The sequence below is a fragment of the Heterodontus francisci genome, chromosome 20, assembly GCF_036365525.1.
Source record: "Heterodontus francisci isolate sHetFra1 chromosome 20, sHetFra1.hap1, whole genome shotgun sequence".
Taxonomy (NCBI): Eukaryota; Metazoa; Chordata; class Chondrichthyes; order Heterodontiformes; family Heterodontidae; genus Heterodontus; species Heterodontus francisci.
Window position 1 is genome coordinate 52,331,836 of NC_090390.1, and position 22,831 is coordinate 52,354,666.

A 22,831-nucleotide genomic window follows, 5' to 3' on the forward strand; every position below is an offset into this window, starting at 1 on the left:
GTGTACCTACCCCACATGGACTGCAGCGGTTCAAGAAGGCAGCTCACCACCACCTTCTCAAGGGCAATTAGGGATGGGCAATAAATGCTGGTCTGGCCAGCGACGCCCACATCCGATGAATGAATGAAAGAAAAATCCATTACCATCGATCAAAATCAAATCTAGCTCAATTCTATTGAGCAGTTGAATTTTAGATTATTTTCAATTTGTGTTCAGCTCAACAGATTTTTTGTTCTATTTTCCAGCTTTATATTGCTTGAGGGGCTGAATGGCCTACTCCTGCTCCTATTTCTTATGTTCTAACTGCACGTGAGGACCCACCGATGTGACTGTATCTGCGCTGGCGGAGGGTGCACTTGAATGATGTGACGGTGCTGTCTTTGCTGTCTCGGATGCTTGAGCTGCCCCCGTTGATGTGACAGCTTTGCTGCTCGCCTCGATGACTGACCCTGTGGGAGACACAAGAAGGAGATCGTGAGAACTAGCCTGTGACAGCAGAAATCTCTACAGTATTGAGATTTCCAATGTAGCTATCTTTGGCTTGCTGTCAGACAGGAAGGAGTGCACGCCATCTCCTTTATCTATAGCATTCACTATCTTTACGCCCTCTCCTCCAGGTATTCCCATCACTCCATCCTCCATTTGGTCCTGTGGGGTCACCCTGGAAATTTCCATCGCTGCCTCCACCATGACAGACACAATAACGAGCTTGGGCAATCCTCCTTCAGTGCAAGCCCTCTCCCAAGAGTTATGTGCCCTTTTTCCTCCAATGACAAAAGAGATAAAGCAATGTTGGACTCTCTGACCAATGCCAGAGGCTCATTAACATAAGAAGCTACATTTATCAGTGCTGGCAAGTCCTCAGCTTGGGCTCTGGACATTGCTGAGGGATCAGTGTATACCCTGGGCACACATTTTTCTCATGTTAAGGAGAACCATGCTCCCTTAGGCTGCTCAGCTGGTGTGTCTGCTGGAAGTTGCTTACCTGGAGGCTTGTCATCAGAGCGAAGAAGATCATTGAACCTCTTGCGGCACTGCACCCGGTTCCTCTACACTACACTCTTGCTACTGATGGTTTCAGCCTGCCCCAGCCAGGTCTGCTTTGTTGGGCTGGGTGGCCTTCTCCTGCTGCCCTCTGAAAATATTACCTCCCTCCTCTCTCTAACGGCTTGCAGTAACACCTCAAGGTCTGTATCCATGATACAGTGCCAGGCCTCTGCCTGTCCTTCTGTTGCACTGGAGCCTGTATACTGTTTCAAAACAGCCGCCACAGTATTGGCTGTGCATTTCAGAAGTCCTGCCTCCCTCTTGCACCTGCTGCAGTTAATTGGCCACCAAGCCCACCCTCCAGCCAGTTAGCAGCTGCCTCTGCCAAAATCATGGGCTGTGACTACCTCCCCACCGTTGCAGGTTCAGGACTTGGAAGTGATCCCAATGTCAGGTTCCAACCACAGAGGCAAAATCCTTCCCCCAGATTCAACATGTTGTCACCAGTCTGCCATTATAGCTTTTGAGCTAGCTGGTAGAAATTGAATAAGACTGACACTGATTCATGTAGTATCTCACACAGGTTAGTTAAGTTAAGGTCACTTAAGGAACTGGGGTGGGGACAGGAAAAAGGAAAAAGCTACATCCTGTTCCCCTACAGTTCTGTGCTGCTGAGCCATCCATTTTTTTTAACCATTTCCAAATTTCCTGTTCGTCTTTTAATCTAAAGTAAATTTGCTACAATATAATACAGTGTACTAAAAAGAAAAAAAACTCTGGTATGTATACTACATTCTAAAGGAAATTAGAATCCTGTAATATTTTTGAACATATGTTTAAAATAAATTTCTATAGGCATTTTTGTTATATTAAATTTTATAGTCATTTATAAAAACACATTACAGAAAATAATGTTTCAACATTTTATTTCTTCAAGAAACTAACGCTAAAAGAACAAACTTGTTCCAATCCTAGTGCTGGGCATACTAAACCCTGTTTTATTCTTCAGAGGCTGTCATTGTTAATGCTGCTATGTCTCTTTTATAGTTCTTCTTTGCAGTCATTCCCTGACTTCCTGTTAGTAATTTCCTCCATACCAATGCCATGATTACTAAAAGGCAATCAGGGTGTGCTTTAAATTAAGTGTGCATATGGAGATTTTTTTCTTTGTTTTTTAAACATTATCTATTCACCCCCACCCCATAGGCATTGACTGTTACCAGATTTAGATCTGTAAGGGATCTGAGCGTCTTATGTTCAGGAGTGTGCCCAGTATCCAATTACACAATAGTATAATCCAAGGATGTAACAATAGGACTCCCTTGTGATATGAATTTGCCGCTCATGTGTGCTGCTTCAATCGTTCTAAAGCAGATAAAACACTCGGTAGGGTAAGGCCATATATGGATCGTTAAGCTTTTTTATTTACATATAGCAAGTGAATGTACAGAGTAACAAAGATAATCAAATCAACCTTGATTCAGCTAACCAAATTTACGTGAAATAAAAGTAACAGATATGCCACACCAACACTATAGGTAGACTCACCTTACTATTCCTGGTCAGCTTTCTGGTCCTAACCAGCTTTAGGCCTTAGATGAATGAGTTTACCCTCAGTGTACCGTCTTCTGTCCGCAGCCTTAGCTGGATGACTGACTGCCCGTGTACCTCTTTGTCCCTTTTCTCTGTGCAATGGATGGCTGTCCGTCTGATTACTATCCAGGTCAATGATTTGATAGTGAGCCTGTCAGTAAAACCAGCTACCTCTTCTTGATTCCTTGGAGTGTGGCTTAAAAACAAATCTTCTGTCACTCTCAAAATGAATAAGGAGCAGCCTGGCTTAATAATCCGAGTAATAAGACAATTGACCCTTATTGTATCTCTCCAAAGTGAACCATGAGCTGCAACATTTCAAACTCTGACTTATCTGGCTTTTATACTCATTTTTCATGCAGCAGCCTGTGCCCTTTAGTTTTAAACCTGTGCGAATTCACTTTGTTTTAAAACATATTTAAACATGGCTCATTCCCCAAGTCCTTTCCTTGAAAAAAACTGACAGAACACATTGCTGAGATCTTATTTTGTGGATGCTGATTGCCTTAAAAGTTAATCCAGTGAGTACCTGAGCCATATCAACCACAAAGGTCCAGTGTTTGATCTTAGGTCCATGTTGATGGTACAACTGTTGGCCTCAGTGCCTCTGGATTAAAGAAGGTAAAATCACCCAAGGATCACATTATCTAGTGACTCTTGCTGGAATTGCATTTTTGGCATGTCAGAAGAGGATAGAATCAAAATTCACTATGAAATCCCCATTATTAAATAGCCTGGCGACAGCCACTATAGTTTAATTTCTGTTAACTTGCTAGATAGATTATTCTAAGCACTTAAAACTCTTAACTAAAGAAGTTTTCTGCGATATCTTCTAAATTTATTTTTCATTTATTTCTATTTACATCTTCAGTTTTTACTTGGCTTATTTTGAAGTAATAATCTGGGTGTAGACAGTGAGTTGGTCCTTTTGGGGCAACTTTTCCCAGACTTTCTTGCTTACACTCGCCAACTCAAGCCAGGTGCGCACGTAGCAGTGAAAAATCTGGCCCTCCCTTGACAAGTTCTGTGAGGTAAGGTTCCTCCAGATCATGCGGCTGAATTTTACGCGCTGCAGTTCACGGCGGCGCACTCTGAGAGTGATGTGCATCCCACGCGGATGCGCTGTCCCTAAGCCCCCGCAATATTATACAGGGCTGTTGATTTAAATAGAGGGGGCAGAGCGGCCACCCCTGATGACAAGGGGGTGGCCGGAGTGTCCCTGGCAACAGCGTCCGACGCCACCGCGCAGGCGCTGGTGCCATTTTTAAAGGACTTTAAGGCCTTACAATTAGTTTTAACTAACAAATAATAAAGATGTGCAGGTCCTTCCCCAACCCCCCAATGGTCATTTCAATGCCCGATATGACCAACACTTGCCTTTTTCCTTAGCTGAACTCTCCCCCACAACCTTCTAACTTTTGCCCTTCAACCTCTTCCCACCATCCCCACATCCAATAAAAATTGATTTCCCCGTTCCCCCACCCCTCCTGCCCTGAAAATTTTATTCCTCCCCTCTTCCCACTAGGTTCTCCCCTCAGAACTCGGTACGGAGTTCCAAAGGCACGCGAAGCACCAACGGCGGCCGTAAAATCATCATGGGACAGCCGCTGCCTGCAGGTAAGTTTATTTAAATATCATTAATATTAATTTAAATATGCAGATGAAAGGCCCGATGCCAGGCAGCGGGGGGACTGCACCGAGGTCCCCCGCTGCCGGTAATATGCGGCAGGCCCTTCTCGGCGTCGAAGGTCAAGGCGGGCCTCTCCCTGCAGAATTTTACTGGCCCCCGCCGCGACCAGCGGCTTCAAGGGGCTGGTAAAATTCAGCCCGTGGAATTAGTAAGTAGCCTTGTAGAATTGTCACCAGTGTAATTGTAAACAGAGCACGCGTGCACGTGAGTTTTAAGAAGGAGAAAACGTTAATGAGAAGAGATACACTTTATTTTTGGAACTATTCACCTGCCTGTGAGATGAAAGCGGACAGTGGTAGAACTGTATAACTCAGAAAAGAGGCTGAGAAAAAATTGACAAAAAAGAAGAAATGCTACATATAATGCAATGCAAGAATAAAAGGAAATGGAAGGCCCAGGCCTAAAATATTTTTGATCTAAGTTACTAAAAGCTTTTATCCATGATTGCTGGCACTGTTTGTTCAGGTGCAGTGTCAATGAATAACTTAGTGAAAAGCACATAGCCTAATAAAATTTCACAGTGCTGTTTTGCTTACTTTCCATTTTATGAACCTGGTTAGCTGTTGCAGTTGAACTGAAGTTAATAATTATCATAATATTTGTAGAAAATGTGCACTGGGATACAATAACTTATTTATGAAAGTCCCATTCATATAGCATATTATTGCAAAGTAATAGGAGCACCAGAATAGGTTGCTAAATAAGGCAATGAAATGGGTTAATAATTTAGCACTTAGTTGACATTGTCTGAATATTCTGAAGTTTATCGTGTCAACTCCATTTGATAGTACTATCTAAATTTTCTTTTGATATTATAACAACTCTATTAGTTAGTTATGATCTGTACATTTCAATATTACACTAACTGCTTCATTCTTCCAGTTTGCATATAAATATTGACACTGGTAAGTGTAATTTAATTTTTGTACACACCACACAGGAGTCATACAATGCCTTCTCTTTGGTACAAGCGATAAACAATTTTCTCAGTGGATCTATTTGAAGTACTAAACAAATCAACTTCAGCTTCTCCATAATAACCTGCTATTAAATATTGTCTCCTCTACCATAGTGGGGAGAGAGTTAAGCCTGTTTGCAGCTATATGTACAGAAACCATACAGCAACATGTCTTATTGCATTATCTGCTTTTATCTAAAGTATGCCATAGATTCATTGCTGGTAGAAGCAAACAAACTATTGTTGATAGCATAAATTGTACCAACTGTTGTCTTCCCTCGCACTCAGATTCGAATGGGGAAAGACCATTTTGTTTTCTCTGTGAGTTATATGCAATATGTAGGAACAGTGTAAATCATAGTAATGATACTCCATGTAACTATCACATTATTGAAGTGACTCTAGAATATTATAAGCTTCTTGCAAAGTTTAGAGAAGATTCTGTACAGAGCAAATTATAACCTCTACAGATTATTTTTGATATTTAATGAATCTAGCAGAACCGTTCATGCAATTTTACATTGATGTAATAGTCATCATAAGGTTTGACAAACTAAAATATAGATTATGCACCATAGATTTTTACCTTAAATATCCTTATATGTTTAACTTTTAATAGCCTACAATGTGAGTTATGTGCAGCTATCCTAAGAATAATTCAGTTGCTTACATCAGCTTCTTTTCAAAAAAGCATCTATATTTGTATGTTTCTTTTAATTTCTTCCCATTTAACTTTCTGTCCATGGTATCACTCACCAGATGGCTTTCACAGGAGAAAAGCAAAATGATATAATGCTTCAGGAGAGCTGTAACAAGCTTTTCCTGTTTTTCACTTCCTCCACAGCAGGAGGGAGTCAGTCGCAAATGTAATTATTCAGGCAAATGTAATAATGCAGAGATGAAAATCATTTTTAAGTCCACTTAAGAATGAAGGACATTGACAATCTCCATACAGCATTTTTTTTCCATTCTTTCTCCACCCCATCTGAAGGCATTGACTGTTTGCTGGTGCATGGCTCAGTGAATACCAGGTACCTCCAGTAAATTGCTCATGTAATATTTCTTATGTATGACCCTAACAGGAAATTGCCAGTCTGACTATGGGTGAACATCACAGCTGAGCCTGATCTTACCTCCACCCAATGTCCACTCATGTGCATTTTCAGCAGGGGCAATGGATAGCAATCAAACCAAACAGCCTGACTGATCGTCATCTTCTGAACTCAGGGAGCTTTGGGCCAATTCTTGCTCCCTTGTTATTCCTTTGCTGAAATCAGCTAATTCAGCACAGTTGCGAATTGAACTGGAACATCCCAGTTTCTATGGTTCAGCTACTCACTGCCTTAACCAACTGAGACATAATGGGAGCTCACAAGACAAACTTTCTACTTGATGCTATGTGGAACAGTTCTGTGACTATCTTTTGGTTGAAAGGGATTTGCTGTAAAGTTATGGGGAGAGAAATTCATTCATGTAGCATCATTTCAATGATATCAACGACGAAAGCCACGCAGATAGCAGCCAGCAGTGATGTATGTCCCCAGAAAGTTGATGTAAGTCTGCATAGCACCACTACACAAACAAGTAACACCCCCATGATTATTGAATGATCAATACATATGCCTCATTTAGCATTTCAGTCAAAAATAAGCTTTATACAAAAGTGCTAGGAAGCAGATCCATTTGCTTTTGAAAGGCAGGTCATGTGAATAAACCAGATTAAACTTTAAGGGGGTGAATCTGGTCGACACCAACAGTGCGAAATGAGCTCATAGTGAATCAACAGCCTGCTAAACACCGTATCAGTTTTTATTTTCCATTGACTTGTAAAATATTGCCAAGGTTTTTAATTTCAAACGAAGTAAAAGCGACAATGAGATTAGGAAATGAGTCTCCAAAAAGAGTTTGAACTTCAGTGGAAAGAATATCAGATGCGGTGAACAATTGGCTGCTGACTCGCTACGAGCTCATTTCCCGCTGCAGGCATAGACCAATTTCACCCACTAATAGTTTTATTCAGCTCAAATCAAGCAGCTTCAGTTAGCTGTAGTAATGTAGTTAGTACAGTGATCATAAAATCAGGATTTTTCTTAAGCAAATAGTTCAAAACTAGTTCATCGTAATTAACAATTTGGAGTGGTGTTTTGAGAACAAAAGAAGGCAGGAACAGGAAAATAGCATTCAGCTCACTGTCAATTAGATTTGTGTATAAGATTTTCACCATTCTACTTTTGTACCAGCCTGTATCTCTTGCCCTCCCCTCTTCATGCCCGTTTCCATCAGGTTTGTACTCTTGTTTAAACAGGATATCTTTCACAGGCCATTTACAATTGTGAGTGGATGGTAAAAGGTTGATAAATACCAATTGGTTTAGTAGAATTAATGAAAAGCAACATCTCAACAATCAGTTTTAAGATGCCATTTAAGAGTATTTAGTGTAAGGGAAAGGGAAATTCCTGTTTAACATAACTCATTACATATCAATTCCTGGCAAATAGGCTGCTTCTAACTTGGGGTTGTTTTTGTGGCTGGTATAGGATTCATTCTTCTCTTTGAAAAAAATTAGTGGATTTTATTTTATAATCAATATGGCAGAGAATTTCAGGTCACTTTTAGTAACATGCTTTATATGATTAAAACACATGCACTGTTACTGTGGTCCTGTGAAACCTGGTCTATCAGAGGCCAATCCATTTATTTTATTATTTTAAAACCAACCGCAAACATAGAATGCTTTTACTTTACTGAGAACCTCCATGTTTTTCAGTGGAATATATTTTTTCAGCAAGTTATGTGTTGAAGGAGGTATTTAGAATTGTTATGACTGAAGGATCTTGTATTCTGAAATAAAAACAGAAAGCGCTGGAAATACTCAGCAGGTCAGGCAGCATCTGTGGAGAGAGAAACAAAGTTAACGTTTCAGGTCTGTGACCTTTCATCAGAACTCACCAAAATCAGAACAGATTTGGATCTTGTATTCTAGTTGAACAGCAGCTCTTATTCCTATGGAGGTTCTTTTGTAGTAATATTTTCACAGATTTTGTTTGCAGTTTAACCAGCATTCAACAAACAAATCATTTATTAAAATATTGAAGCATTTGCATGAGAAAAAATACAATTCATGTTATACAATATTTTCTTTTAAGGGTCACTGCTACTACCATGGTCATGTGCAAGGATATTCTCAATCTACTGTCAGCCTCAGCACTTGTTCTGGTCTCAGGTATGAATTAAACCCTTTTTATTTGCAATATGTATACAGAAATGGGATAGTTTTTGCTTTGGATGCATGTGCAAAGTTAGCCGCCATTAACCCTGATTTGCAACCTCTTTCCTAAATGAAAACTGTTTGTGGAATCCCTGTTTTATCCATAGATTTTTTGGTTTTATTGGGCCACACATAGAATGCGATCAAAAGAGCAGGGAATTGACCTATTCCATGCTACACAAGGGCCTGTCCTCCTTATTTTCACTCCCCACCGAAGGGAGATGCCTGAACTTCACTTTGTGCCTCACCAAAGCGAAGCAAATGATATTAGGAATTCATTGGACTGGGAATTGAAGTAGCCATTCATCCTGATGGTTCAGATTTTTTAAAAAGCTTGTTTTTTATTTTGACTTTTATTTCTTACGTGGTTTCGTGTTTCATTGGGGGTATGAATCTGATTTTCAAAACTTGCTTAATTTTTAAAGTTAAAAGCGTTGAATGGTAGCTAAAGATTTGTTTTAAACGGCCTCATAATGTGCCAACTTTATAGTTCCCCTTACCAGTGCTGTTGTGCTAGCTTCTTCAGTGCACTCACACTGGTCGTAACCTGCAGTTAAGAACCCATAATTAGTGACAGTGAAAATAGGTTTTATAGTTTTGTATTCATGCACCTGGAGTAAAATTTGAGGCCTATGTTGTTTATGTCCAGTGAGGTTTTATCAATAAAATACATTCTAAAACTTGCTGATTTTGCACCAAAAAAAAACATTTGTGCACTATTCACAATCAGCTCAGCTGCCGTATTTTTTATTGACCATTTCAACACATTGAAATATAAAAAACATTAGATTCAAAAAACATGTCCAAAAAAATCTACTGCCTTGTTCTACAGTACCAACCTGTTCAAGATCAAAGAAGTGTTTGTGGTTTACAAAATTAATCTGTTTTCCATCATATTTGTTCATGATATTCTAAAAATAAATGCAATGCTGAGTGGCCCAATATGCAGAAGATGGATCCTGATGTTCTGATAAAATATTCAGAACTTTTTTGGGGTATAACACAACATAAGATATAAGAGGCATGAGCCTCCCTGATGTTTCTTCTGCACTTGTATTATCACTGTAGCAATATATTGAAACTACCTACACCAAGGCTACGGTTATATTACTGGTACTAGGTACTAGGTTCTAAACATTATCTTCACAGTACAATGCTCATTCAATACAACTGAACTCAGTGATAATGGAGCTCCACATATGCTTCACTCCCCAGGGAGCTTTTTTTTACTATTATGAGAGTGAGAGCAGGTCTGCTGCTAAAGAATTAGAAGTGAATTTGTAGATTTCCCAGGTGTCGAATGGACTGACTTGGTACTTGGGAATGTGGGTTTGCATCATGCTGAATTTATACTGTACCTTTTACAAAGTCCAAGCTGTGCAAGGCCACCTACTAGAGAGGATCTCTCAACTAGGCTGACCTGATCCCAAGTTATAAAATCAATTTTCCATTGTTCCAACAGTAGTAGTATAATTGCATCCTAATAATAAATGAATTAACACTGGCTTAACTAAGATTACCCAGAATATATTGCAAAAATGGACACTATCCTTCTCGCATTTCCTACATTAACAAAAACTACTTGTTAATCAAGTCCTTGCACTAATACCTCTTACACTGGTACTTAACAGTTAACATTTTAGTCGTTCAGGCTCCCTCCTTTGTAAACATTTTGTCACCACATTTATATTTAATTGTTTTTATTTCATGACAGACTGGTTTACTAAATTAATTTGGTATTAAATATCATATTGATTGTAAGTTTAATGTGTTAGTTGTTGATGGTCACCAGGCAACTGATCTTTTGCACAAGTGTAATTGTAGTGCTGAAACGGAGGTTAAAATAGTGTTTTTCCATATATACCAACGTAGCAAATGAACAAAAGGTCACCAACAGCCTCATGAAACTCATAACTCAAGAACAACTGTTAGATGTGAAAACAAGTAGTTACTCAGGATTCATAACTTCAGAGAGAAACAGAGCTAATATTTCAAGTCAGAATTGACAAAAAGTCATTGACTTGAGACATTAACTCTGTTTCTTTCTGCACAGATGCTGCTGGACCCACTGACTATTTCCAACATTTTCTGCTTTTATTTCAGATTTCCAGCATCTGTAGTATTTTGCTTTTGTAACTTAAGATGTGAGTGTAGACAATAATCCTTTACTTTGTAGGGATGGGAAGGGGGTTGGTGACAAAACCTAAGTACAAGAAAGCCTAAAAGGGGAAATCCAAATGCTATAGGCATAGCATTCGTTGTGCATGCTCCTCTGGAAAGTTTGAGTTTTTTTATTAAAATAATAAATTCTTGTTAATTTGAAGCCATTTTATATTAATGCAAGAAAAGGGAAAAGCAAAGTGAAATTGTGATTTCAATATCCAAAAAGATTTAAGAAAAACATATTGGAGAGATGAATTGTTCCAGTTGCTATCTGTAACCAAGTCATAAATGTATTCAGAAAGAACATGTTTACAATAGTGTAACTTTTGTTCTTCATTGCCTGAGCGGTGATCCGTCAGAACTGATCGCCCATCCATTGTAGAATTTGCTTGATTGCCATTCCATTGATTTTAATAGAAGGAAAATCAGAAGAGTTCTACAATGGATAGGAGATCCACTCTGTCAGATCAGCACCCAAACAATGAAGAAGAAAATTTACCCTGATATATTTATGTTAAGTGAGTAGAACAATTCTTCACCCATAATGACTAAAATCTAAAGATTTGAATTTTTCGACATAATTTCAGAAAAAAAGAAAGTAGTAAATCTAGTTGAACATTGTCATTTCACATGTATCATGATAAGGCTGAGAGAAGTATCTTAGAGGAGCTAATGAGTTTTAACAGATTGAGGGAGATGAATAAATGTTGATGGGAAGAGGGTCATTAATCTGCATTCCTTTAGCTTCTGTTCAGCTTCTGCTCCCAAGGTAATCTCTTGATGATGTCATCAGCATTCATTATTCAAAGAAAAATATTCAAAACATGTAGAGCTTTTGTAAATTTGAAGCCTTACCTTAGATTCCCCTTATTGCCTGAGTTTTACCAGTTCTCAAATGAAAAGCAAAACAGTGCAATGGTCGGATATCTGAAAGACAAACAGGAAATGCACAGATCAGTCCACATCTGTGGAGAGAAGACAGCGTTTCAAACTCGTATACTTCTTCAGAACTTAAAAATAAGAGATGGACAAGCATATAAATAGCATAAGAAAAGGGAAACAGGAGGGAAAAACAGACAAGTATAGAGAGGAAGTATCAGTGGGTGCATGTTCTGTTTCAATATAAAATCTGATACCCATTTTTTTCCATGTTTTCAATCTCTCCCATTGCCCCATCTTTCCATTGCCTCAGCTTTTCACAGAATCACAGAATAATATAGTGCAGAAGAGGCCCATCGAGTCTGCACCAATACATTAAAACACCTGACCTATCTACCTAATCCCATTTGCCAGCACTTGGCCCATAGCCTTGAATGTTATGATGTGCCAAGTGCTCATCCAGGTACTTTTTAAAGGTTGTGAGGCAACCTGCATCTACCACCCTCCCAGGCAGGGCATTCCAGACCGTCACCACCCTCTGGGTAAAAAAGTTCTTCCTCAAATCCCCCTTAAACCTTCCGCCTCTTACCTTAAACTTGTGACCCCTCGTAACTGACCCTTCAACTAAGGGGAACAGCTGCTCCCTATCCATCCTGTCCATGCCCCTCATAGTCTTGTACACCTCGATCAGGTCACCCCTCAGTCTTCTCTGCTCCAGTGAAAACAACGCAAGCCTATCCAACCTCTCTTCATAGTTTAAATGTTCCATCCCAGGCAACATCCTGGTGAATCGCCTCTGCACCCCCTCCAATGCAATCACATCCTTTCTATAATGTGGCGACCAGAATTGCACACAGCACTCCAGCTGTGGCCTTACCAAAGTTCTGTACAACTCCAACATGACCTCCCTGCTTTTGTAATCTATGCCTCGATTGATAAAGGCAAGTGTCCCATATGCCTTTTTCACCACCCTATTAACCTGCCCTTCTGCCTTCAGAGATCTATGGACAAACACGCCAAGGTCCCTTTGTTCCTCTGAACTTCCCAGTGTCAGGCCATTCATTGAATACTTCCATGTCACATTACTCCTTCCAAAGTGTATCACCTCACACTTTTCAGCGTTAAATTCCATTTGCCACTTTTCTGCCCATTTGACCATCCCATCAATATCTTCCTGCAACCTCAGACACTCTACCTCACTGTTAACCACTCGGCCAATCTTTGTGTCATCCGGGAAATTACTGATCCTACCCCTCACATAGTCATCTATGTCGTTTATATAAATGACAAACAATAGGGGACCCAGCACAGATCCCTGTGGTACGCCACTGGACACTGGCTTCCAGTCACTAAAACAGCCGTCTGTCATCACTCTCTGTCTCCTACAGCTAAGCCAATTTTGAATCCACCTTATCAAGTTACCTTGTATCCCATGTGCATTTGCTTTCTTGATAAGTCTCCCATGTGGGACCTTGTCAAAGGCTTTGCTGAAATCCATGTAAACTACATCAACTGCACCACCCTCATCTACACACCTGTTCACATGCTCAAAAAATTCAATCAAATTTGTTAGGCATGACCTCCCTCTGACAAAGCCATGCTGACTATTCCTAATCAAATTTTGCCTCTCCAAGTGGTGATAGATTCTCCCCTTCAGAATTTTCTCCAATAGTTTCCCTACCACTGACGTGAGATTCACTGGTCTGTAGTTCCCTGGCTTATCTCTACAACCTTTCTTAAATAGTGGGACCACATTAGCTGTTCTCCAGTCCTCTGGCACGTCCCCCGTGGCCAGAGAGGAATTAAAAATTAGGGTCTTTGCTCTCCTAATTGTTTTCTTAAGCTCCATCCTACACTTTCTGTACTTCACTAATGCTTCCATTGATTTGCTCTCCTTGTATTTTCAAATGTTATTTGCTCCTTTAATTTCTTTAATATTTCTTACCATTACTTCGATTATTACATCATTCAACAATCATTCAACTGATACTTCCTTTCTGCGTTTGCCTGTTTTTTTCCTTCCCCTCACTCTTTTCTGATTCTATTAATATTATTGTTATTAATATTAGTTTTCTATTCTGAAGGAGGGAACAAACCCAATCTTGACTGTTCTCTCCACAGATACTGGCAGTGGGTTTTCTGAATTTGTCAATTCTCATCTGTCACTAGACAGAATTGCTGTGTTATAGTGGGGAGAGGGGACTAAAACGATGAGATCAGTTTTGTTCAAAAATGCACTCATATTAGGCAATTCCAGAGTGACACCTATTGAGTGATTATGCAAGATCTACAGCACATTTTCCCTGCCATCCTGGACAAACGGAGAGCATGAAATAGATAATGGGTGGCACTGTGCCATTATGACATATTAGCAACTAAAGAGATACCTGTGAACACTCCCATTTATACAATAAAAGCACAGAGAAATGTCAGCATATTGATCGTGTTTTACGTTTTACATACTTCTGTGTTTCACTTAAAATGTTAGCACTGGCGCTGGCTTCCAGAGTCAAAACAACATATGACGCGATTCAGTGATACAGTCTGACGTGTATGGCACATTGTGAGACATTGCATCACACTGGCTGTGAGGCTATTTCCATTTTATGTACAAGAAAGCATTGCAGTGTTGAAGTCCAAAGTGGGGGAGAATAGGATAAAATCTAGATAATGATCCCATCAGATTAGCACCTCACATGAACAACAACAAAAAGGTTCAATGGAAAGCAAGTTTCAGAAATGTTCTTACAGTAGTGGCAGGACAAATCCAGGTTTCTTCTCTGTTTCTTTTTCTGCATTGCTTTTTCCATCACCTTAATAGCACATTGCTTAACAAAATAGCATGCAGAAAGCTGGGAATGAATCTCTGTCATTGGTAAATTCCCATTTCATTTCCAACATCCAAATAAATAAACCCTCTGAACAGAAAAAAATCATTAGATTGCTACTGCATACAAAAAAAATCTCTTTGTGGGGTCATGTTATGGTGGAGAATATTAGAGCTATGTATTTAGAGAAATCAAAGGAGGGTTTCATGGCGATGTGAAATTTGAACCAATGTTAACTTGTGACGAGTGTAGGAAAGTACTGACATATGAAATACAAGCAGACAGTTTATGTTGGCACTTTCTTCACTCCTGACCATGGTGCATTACATCAAATCAATTCAAGCTCTCAAAGATTGGAAAATACAAAAGCTCCTTTATGCTTTATGGTTTCCTGAAATTTGTTGATTTATTGAATTTAATTGGGTTCTCACTAAGGATAAATTGCTACGAAATTAGAAAGTGCTGTGGCAAATATTTCCGTCGCCATTTAACAAATATTAAGTACTGAACACTTTTTAGCAATAGTAATAAGGTAAAAAATCAACTGCAAGTTTGCAGAGTTTCTTTAGTCTATATATACCAAAAAACAGAAAAGAATGTTATCACCTAATAATTTGAATGGGTATCTATAAGTTCCTGGTAATTCTTTCATAAATGTGTTTTAATTAGTTGCAAACTTCCAGCAGGGCTCCTGGCGCTGGGCCAAAAAGGCCAGGGGAATCCTGCCTCAGCCATTTGGTTCCCCCACCAGCACAATTCTACAGCGCCAGGCCAACTAACAGCCTGGTACTGGGAACCCCGTCCCTTTTAAAAACAGGGATCTCACCTCCAAGAGCTGCCGGCAAATCAGAGGACCAGCAGCTCAGAAGTATCAGCAGTACCACCAGGAGCGGTGACCACTGCTGGTACTATACCAGGCCTTGGACCCAGGCCCAGTGCTGGAGACCCGAACCTGAGGTAAGTGAGGCGGGGTCGCCAGAGCCAGTCCGGCAGGTCCCGGCAATGGCAGGATTGGGCGTTGAGTTCAGAAGGAGGGTGGTCCTGGGAGGTCAGTTGTTTGCTGGCGGAGACCTTCCTTGACCACTGATTGCCCATGGAGGAGGGCCCACCACCCCCACCTCCACCAAGCCAGCAGGAGGTCACCACATTTTACTGGGAAGCAGTCCTTAAGTGGCTGTTACTAGGCCTCTTAAGGGCCTCAATTGGCCTTTGGGCGGGAAGGCTATTTTTGGCCTATCCCACCCTGACTAAATTGTTGTGTGATGAGAAGGTGGGTGACAGGCCCTCTGCCCCCACCTCCTGTCACAATTCTATGGGACCCCCAACTCCTAGCCCGTCTCTGGGCAGCCCATAAAATTGAGCCCCTTTCAATACTGAAATGTACATATTTTCCCAAAGATTTCTGTACAAAAGATTTAAATAGCAACAACAGTAGCTTATATTTATATAACATAGAGAAGATGTTCGATAAAGACAGAAAGTGATGGAAATACTCAGCAGGTCTGGCAGCATCTGTGGAGAGAGAAACAAAGTGAACATTTCAGGTCAATGACATTTCATCAGAACTGTCGGAGTAAAGAGCAGAACTTCTTCAAGGTTGGCATTCCTGGAAGTGGCAGTGAATTAAACACTAACATAGAAGTAAAATACTGTGGATGCTGGAAATCTAAAATAAAAACAGAAAGTGTTGGAAATACTCAGCAGGTCTGGCAGCATCTGTGGAGTGAGAAACAGAGTTAATGTTTCAGGCCAGTGACCTTTCATCAGAACTGGCAAAGGTTAGAAATGTAATAGGTTTTGAGCAAGTGAAGGGAAGGTCTATGGAAGGTGGAGGACATTAGAGATGAAATGTTCATGGAATGGATGAAAAGTAATTGACCTGAAATGTTGGGTGGAATTTTGTGCTGGTGGTGGTGTTTTCGACATCAGGGGAAACCGACGCCGATATCCCTGCGCCGCTTATTCTATGGAAGGCCTGCCAAATTTAGTGCCAATCAGGCCCTTAACTGGACAACGGTAGGCCTTCCATAGGATTTAAAACCCCGTTGCCGGAAGTCCCAGCCTTGCAGAGCTGCCGGCCAGTCAGAGGCTGGTGGCTGCAGCACCACTGGGGAGGTGGTGGCTGTTGCTGTAGCTGCAGCGACCAGACACCTAGGAATGGCGCTGGATCCAGGCTTAAGGTAGATCAGGGTGGGATTGGTCTCGCTGGATGTGGTCGCGAGAGATGGGGGTAGGGGATCTGCAGCAAGGGGCGGGGGTAACCCTCAGCGGGCCTCCCCTTCCTGATTCTGAATCCTTCGTTCAGGCACTAAGCACCTTTGAATGAGGGGCCCGGCACCTCTCCCCCACCCCCCCCCCAACCGCCCCCCCCAGAGGCGGGAAGCATCCCGCACAGTTTTTCATTCTGTGCTTCCCGTGCGGCGACAGGGCCGCCCACTGCACAGGTAATTGCGGCAGTGGCGGGAATTGGGGGTTAATTACCCAGGTAAGGGCGTCAATTGGCAGCAGGGCGGGGAGGTAGTTCACAAGCCTACCCGCCCCCCCCGGACTAAATTTTGGCGGACGTTTGAGGCATAATCGGTCATAAATGGATGCCAAACCAAAAAAGGAGATATTAGGAGGGAAGGTCACAAGCTTTGTAAAGAGATGCATTTTAAGGAGGGTCTTATAGGAGGATAAGGTGATGGAGAAGCAGACGGATTTCAAGAAGGAATTCCAGAGTCTGGCACCTGGCTGGCAGAAGGCACAATCATCAGTGGTGGGAAGAATGCACAAGAGGCCAGAATCAGAGTAATGGAGAGTTCTTGGGGGAGGAGGTTATATGTCCAGAGGAGGCTACGAAGCTATGAAAGTACTTAATTATGTGGTGAAAATGTTAAGTTGGAAGACTGGGAGCTGTCTCTTTTGACCAAATTTCTGTGCTTTCTTTGCTAGGGGATTTGTTTCATTTGAAAATAAAAGTTATATATTGGAACCCGTTGAAGGTGCCACTGATAACACACACTTGATCTACAGAGCAGAAAATCTTCAGGGCAGTGTAGGTGCTTGTGGACATAACTTCGGAACATCAGATACCACTATGGACAGCATTGTTGAGTCCTTACAGAGGTCTTCTACAAGGGTAGGTTAATTACATTTGTTTAAGGGAATAAAATATGGCATACAATGTGTGGCAAAGTAGCAATGATGTTTTAAGAAGCTTTATGAAAAGAACTTCCTGATTTAATTATTTTGCAATGAATCAGCCATCACCTACTTGACAGATTCCTAACAGATTTAATTTACATGACTGTTTATCCTGGCAGTTATCCTTAACAATGGTCCATCTTTCAGTATAAAAGATATGACCAGACATAGAGAGGTTGGCGTTGAATGTTTTTCTTTTCATACAAAGCAATATTTTTTTAAAATGCTAGCATAAACACAACTTTTTAAAAACATAGGCGGTTAAGGGTCTTCTTCCAGTGCATACAAAACTAGTATTTGGAAAGATATGGGACAGTGTGGCTCACTGCTGTTTAGGTCAGGAGACAGCAGCAGATGAGGAGAACATTTTGTGCCTGGCAGTGTTCTGCAATGTCAGGGTTCATTGTTCAGCATCACAACGAAAACATTAGATCTGCAATTCCACACTTGCATCCCATTATCCATTTCTCCATGACCTGATTCACAGTTGGAACACGAAAACTTCCCTAAGTTAAAAATTGCCAGAAGATACAAAACGCATGAAAATTAATAAAAATAAGATCATGTATTTGACATTTCATCATCTTCAACATTTTACAGCTGGCCCTTGATAAAAGCTAAGCTAAGAACCTCTTCTTCAAGTGCAACAATGTTAGCTAAAGCAAGGAGCATGGATGTGAATATGAAATAAAATTACTGGGCTAGTTGGGGAGAATTTTTTCTGATCAGTGATATTCAGCTCATATTTCACATGCATTGAATGTAAAACTTGTTTCCAAAAAGCACATGTTGTAGAAATAAAAAAGTCGCACCTCCATAATGCTTTTCACGTTCTCTGAATACCTCAAAGCACTTCACGCCAAATAGTTACTTTTGAAGTGTAGTCACTGTTGTTTTGTAGGCAAATGAAACTGCTAAGTTGTGCAGAGCAAGACTCCAAACAGCATATGAGTTAAATGACTCGTTAATTTGTTAAAATGATGTTGGTTTGGGACGGGGTGAATAATGTTGGACGGGATATTGGGACGATTCCTTGCTCTATTCAAATAGGGCCTTGGAATCTTTTACATCCGCATGAACAGGCAAATGGGATCTCTGTTTAATATCTCATCTGAAAGACAGAACTTCACTGAAATGCCAACCTAGATTACAATTACATGCTTAAGTCCAGGAGTGAAGCTTGAACTCACAACTGTCTACCTCAGAGAGAAAACAGCTACCAACTGCTGCTAAAAATTGAATAGGACAGTTTTGAAGCTTACCTTGCAGATGTAGCATCTGCTTTAAAACAATTCCATGCAAGATCTTTCTTTATCTGATAAATACTGAGAATCATATACAATGAATGTGTAGTTGTTAATGCAATAGCTACAGACTGAAAGAGCTCTTCCAGTAATTTTGTATTGTGCTATTCATAGACTCTTATACATTAGTTACTAAGAAACAAAAACAATTATATTTTTAAAAATCAGCTAAGATTGCAAATCTCTTGTTTGTTATCTTTGCTTTTGAAATGTTTGACATGATTGTGACAACATGATTGATTTGCAGCCCAATCAAGTAATCTAACTGACTGTATGTCTATACCCTTAACGGAAAAGAAATTAGACAGCAGTATCCAATTGTGTTGGGTTTAATAAGATAATAGACCTCTCCTAAGCAATTTTGACATTTAAATTGGGGCATTTATCACAAGAAGACTCCAGACAACTGAATGCCATTACAGTTATAATGCATGTTTTACAATTTCACCTGGCAACGAGGGCCCAGAAAGAGGCATCTGTTTGGCTATTACCATATTTTTAACTTTGTCATTGGGAAACTGCCTCCAGAATAAGATTCAGTTGCAAAATTGAACATGTAATAAGACAATAATTGCATGTTCATTTTTAGCAGCCTGGAACTAAAAATTCAAAAAGGAACTATTTAAATATAATTATGACAGGAAAATATGAAAAAGCAAAAGTCCAGCAGCAATAAAAGACTGAATTTTAAAAATATGTGCCTAATTTTCATATGTTTTATGTACATTTAGAGAATAATTCCACAGAAGAGGGAGAAATGCTTTTGAGCATCCTACTGATACAAGATTCCTAGCTAGACATTATGAGTATTTCGAGTGAATACTGGAAATGTCAACATACGAGGCTCTTTTATTAGAAGTGTTAATAAAATAGGTTTTAGCTCATGATTAAAGAGAAATGGTACCCTTTGGTGGGCATCCTATACCCTGATGAGGACTAAACGTTTTAAATCTGCAAAGTGTCTAATTCCCCATGACAGGCAGAATGGAAAAGGAGGAGGGGCAGCCCTGATAATAAAGGATGGCATAAGGACATTAGTGAGAAAGGATCTTGGCTCAGAAAGTGGAATCAGTATGGGCAGAGATTAGGAATAGCAAGGGTCAGAAAACACTGGTGGCAAGAGTTTATAGTAGTCATACTGTTGGACAGATAATTAAACAAGAAATTATTGGAGCTTGTAACATAGGCAATGAAATAATTGTGGGGGACCTTATAGATTGGACCAATCAAATTTTTGCAAAGGTGGTCTGGAAGATGAGTTTGTAGATGGCTTTTGTGATAGTTTCCTGAAGCAATGTTTTGTGGACCAACTAGGGATAAAGCTTTTTTAGATCTCATATTGTGCAATGAGGCAGGGTTAATTAGTAATGTCATAGTAAAAGATCCTCTGGCAAATAGTGATCATTCTGCAATTGAATTCCACATTAAGTTTGAAAATGACATGCTCCAATCACAAACAAGAATCTTAAACAAAGCCAATTACATAGGTATGAGGGAAGAGCTGGCTAACGTTGATTGGGTAAATTGTCTAAAAGGTGTGATGGCAAATAAACAGTGGGAAACATTTAAAGAAACAATTCAAAATGTTCAACAAAAATACATTCCATTGAAAAACAAAAACTCAGTGAGAAAGATCCATCCATGGCTTACTAAGGAGGTTAAGGATAATATTAGATAAAAAAAGAGGCTAAATACCAATGACAGAAGGGGATATGAGGATAGTGTGGGCAAAAGGCATTGAAATGGATGATCAACCATGATCGTATTGAATGGTGGGGCAGGCTCAATGGGCTGAATGGCCTACTCCTGCTCCTATGTTCCTATAATGTTGCAAAGAATAGTAGTAAGTCTGAAGATTGGAAGTGTTTAAGAAACCAGCAAAGGGCCAATGAAAAGTTGATTTAAAGGGAAAAAATAGAATATGAGAGTTAACTAGCCAGGAATATAAAAACAGATTGTAAGAGCTTTTACAAGTATATAAAAAGGAAGAGAGCAGCTAAAGTAAATGTTGGTCCCTTAGAAGCAATGACAGGAGAAATTATCGTGGGGAATCAGGAAATGGCAGAGACATTGAACAAATATTTTTTGTCTGTCTTCACAATAGAAGACACAAGTTATATACCAGAAATAGAGGGTAGCCTAGGGGCCAACAAGAGTGAGGAACTTAAGGTATTAGCAGAGAAAAAGTACAGGAGAAACTCAAGGGACTAAAATCCGAAAAATTCCTAGGACTTGATGGCCTACAGCCTAAGGTTCTAAAAGAGCTGCAGAGATAGTGGATGCGCTGGCTATGATTTTCCAAAATTCCCTAGATTCTGGAATGGTGCCAGCATATTGGAAGTTAGCAAATGTAACACCACTATTCAAGAAAGGAAGGAGAGAGAAAACAGGGAACTGCAAGCCAGTTAGCCTGTATTCAGTTGTTGGGAAAGTGCTGGAATCTATTTTTAAGGAAGTATTAATAATGCACTTAGAAAAGCATAGTATAATTAGAACAAGTCAACATGGTTTTACGAAAGGGAAATCCTGCTTGACAAATTTATTAGAGTTTTTTGAGGATGTAACTAGTAGGGTAGATAAAGGGAATACTATACTTGGATTTCCAAAAGGCATTCGATAAGATGCCATACAAAAGGTTCATATACAAGATAAGAGCTCATGGAGTTGGGGTGATGTATTAGCATGGATAGAAGATTGGTTAACAGACAAGAAGCAGAGAGTAGGGATAAATGGGGCATTTTCACATTGGCAAGCTGTGAACAATGGAGTGCTGCAGGGATCAGTGCTGGGTCCTCAGCTTTTTACAATCTATATTAATGACTTAGAGGAAGAGACAGAAAGTAATGTATCCAAGTTTGCTGATGATGCAAAGCTCGGTGGGAATGCAAGCTATGAGGAGGACACAAAGAGGGGCAAGGAGATAGGCAGGTTAAGTGAGTGGGCAACAAGGTGGCAGATGGAGTATAATGTGGGGAAATGTGAGGTTATTCACTTTGGTCGTAAGAATAGAAAAGCAGAATATTTTTTAAAAGACATGAAGCTTATAAATGCTAATGTTCAGAGAGACCTGGGTGTACTCGTACAAGGGACACAAAAAGTTAGCAGCGAACAATTAGGAAAGCAAATGCATGTTTGTCTTTATTGCAAGGAGATTGGAGTACAAGAAGTCTTCCTATAATTGTATGGGGCATTAGTGAGAGCATTTCTGGAATACTGGGCTGGATTTAATGGACCCCCTGGAGATGGGCTAGGAGACGAGGGTGCCCATAGAATTGCAATGGGAGGCAGGGTGTGGAGGGCCTGTTGCCTTCCATTCGCATCATGATTAAGTCAAGAGCGAGAAAGGTTGAAGGCGGTCTTCCGACGCAGAGGCCAATTGAGGCCCTTATTTGGCCAATCAGTAGCCACTTAAGGGCCTTTTTCTGCTGCCACTGGAATTAATCCGGAGGTGGGGGGGGCCTTCCCCACACGGGGAGGTTGACCAGTGAAACAAGGTGACCTCCCTGCAGGCTTGGGGGGGAGCCTCCTCCTTCGACAATCAGTGGCCCATGGAGCAAACACCCCACCTCCCGTTAAACAACCCCCACACTCATCGCCCATCCTTCCCACCCTCCAGCGCTCGGGTCTACTGGACTGGCACAGGCGTCCCTGCCTCACTTACCTTTGGTCTCCAGTGCTGGACTTGCTCCCAAGCCTCCTGTAGTACCGGCAGTGGCCACTTCTTGCAGTGGCACTGCCAATACTACTGAGCTGCCAGCCCTCTGATTGGCTGGCAGCTCTTGAAGGCGGTGTCCCGGTGCCGGGCACTTAAGTGCCTGAGTGTCATTGAATCGCACCGGGGAGGCTCTGAAAGCGGCTCCCTCGCCTTTTTGGCCCTGGCACCGGGAGCCCCACCGGTGCGACTAAATCCAGCCCACTGTATGCAGTTTTGGTTTCCATATTTACGAAAGGATATACTTGCATTGGATGCAATAC

At 40.6% G+C, this 22,831-nt stretch overlaps 1 protein-coding gene across 4 annotated transcripts in view; it reads left to right on the forward strand.

Annotated features, from left to right (window-relative positions):
- The window catches only part of adam12 (ADAM metallopeptidase domain 12), a 378,401-nt gene that overhangs the window by 245,637 nt on the left and 109,933 nt on the right, over nucleotides 1-22,831 (forward strand). For all 4 annotated transcript variants that reach the window (XM_068052744.1, XM_068052745.1, XM_068052747.1 and 1 more), the window contains 2 exons: nucleotides 8,375-8,451; nucleotides 17,301-17,487. In XM_068052744.1, coding sequence (XP_067908845.1) covers nucleotides 8,375-8,451; nucleotides 17,301-17,487 — 264 coding nt within the window. The remainder of the gene's footprint in view (nucleotides 1-8,374; nucleotides 8,452-17,300; nucleotides 17,488-22,831) is intronic.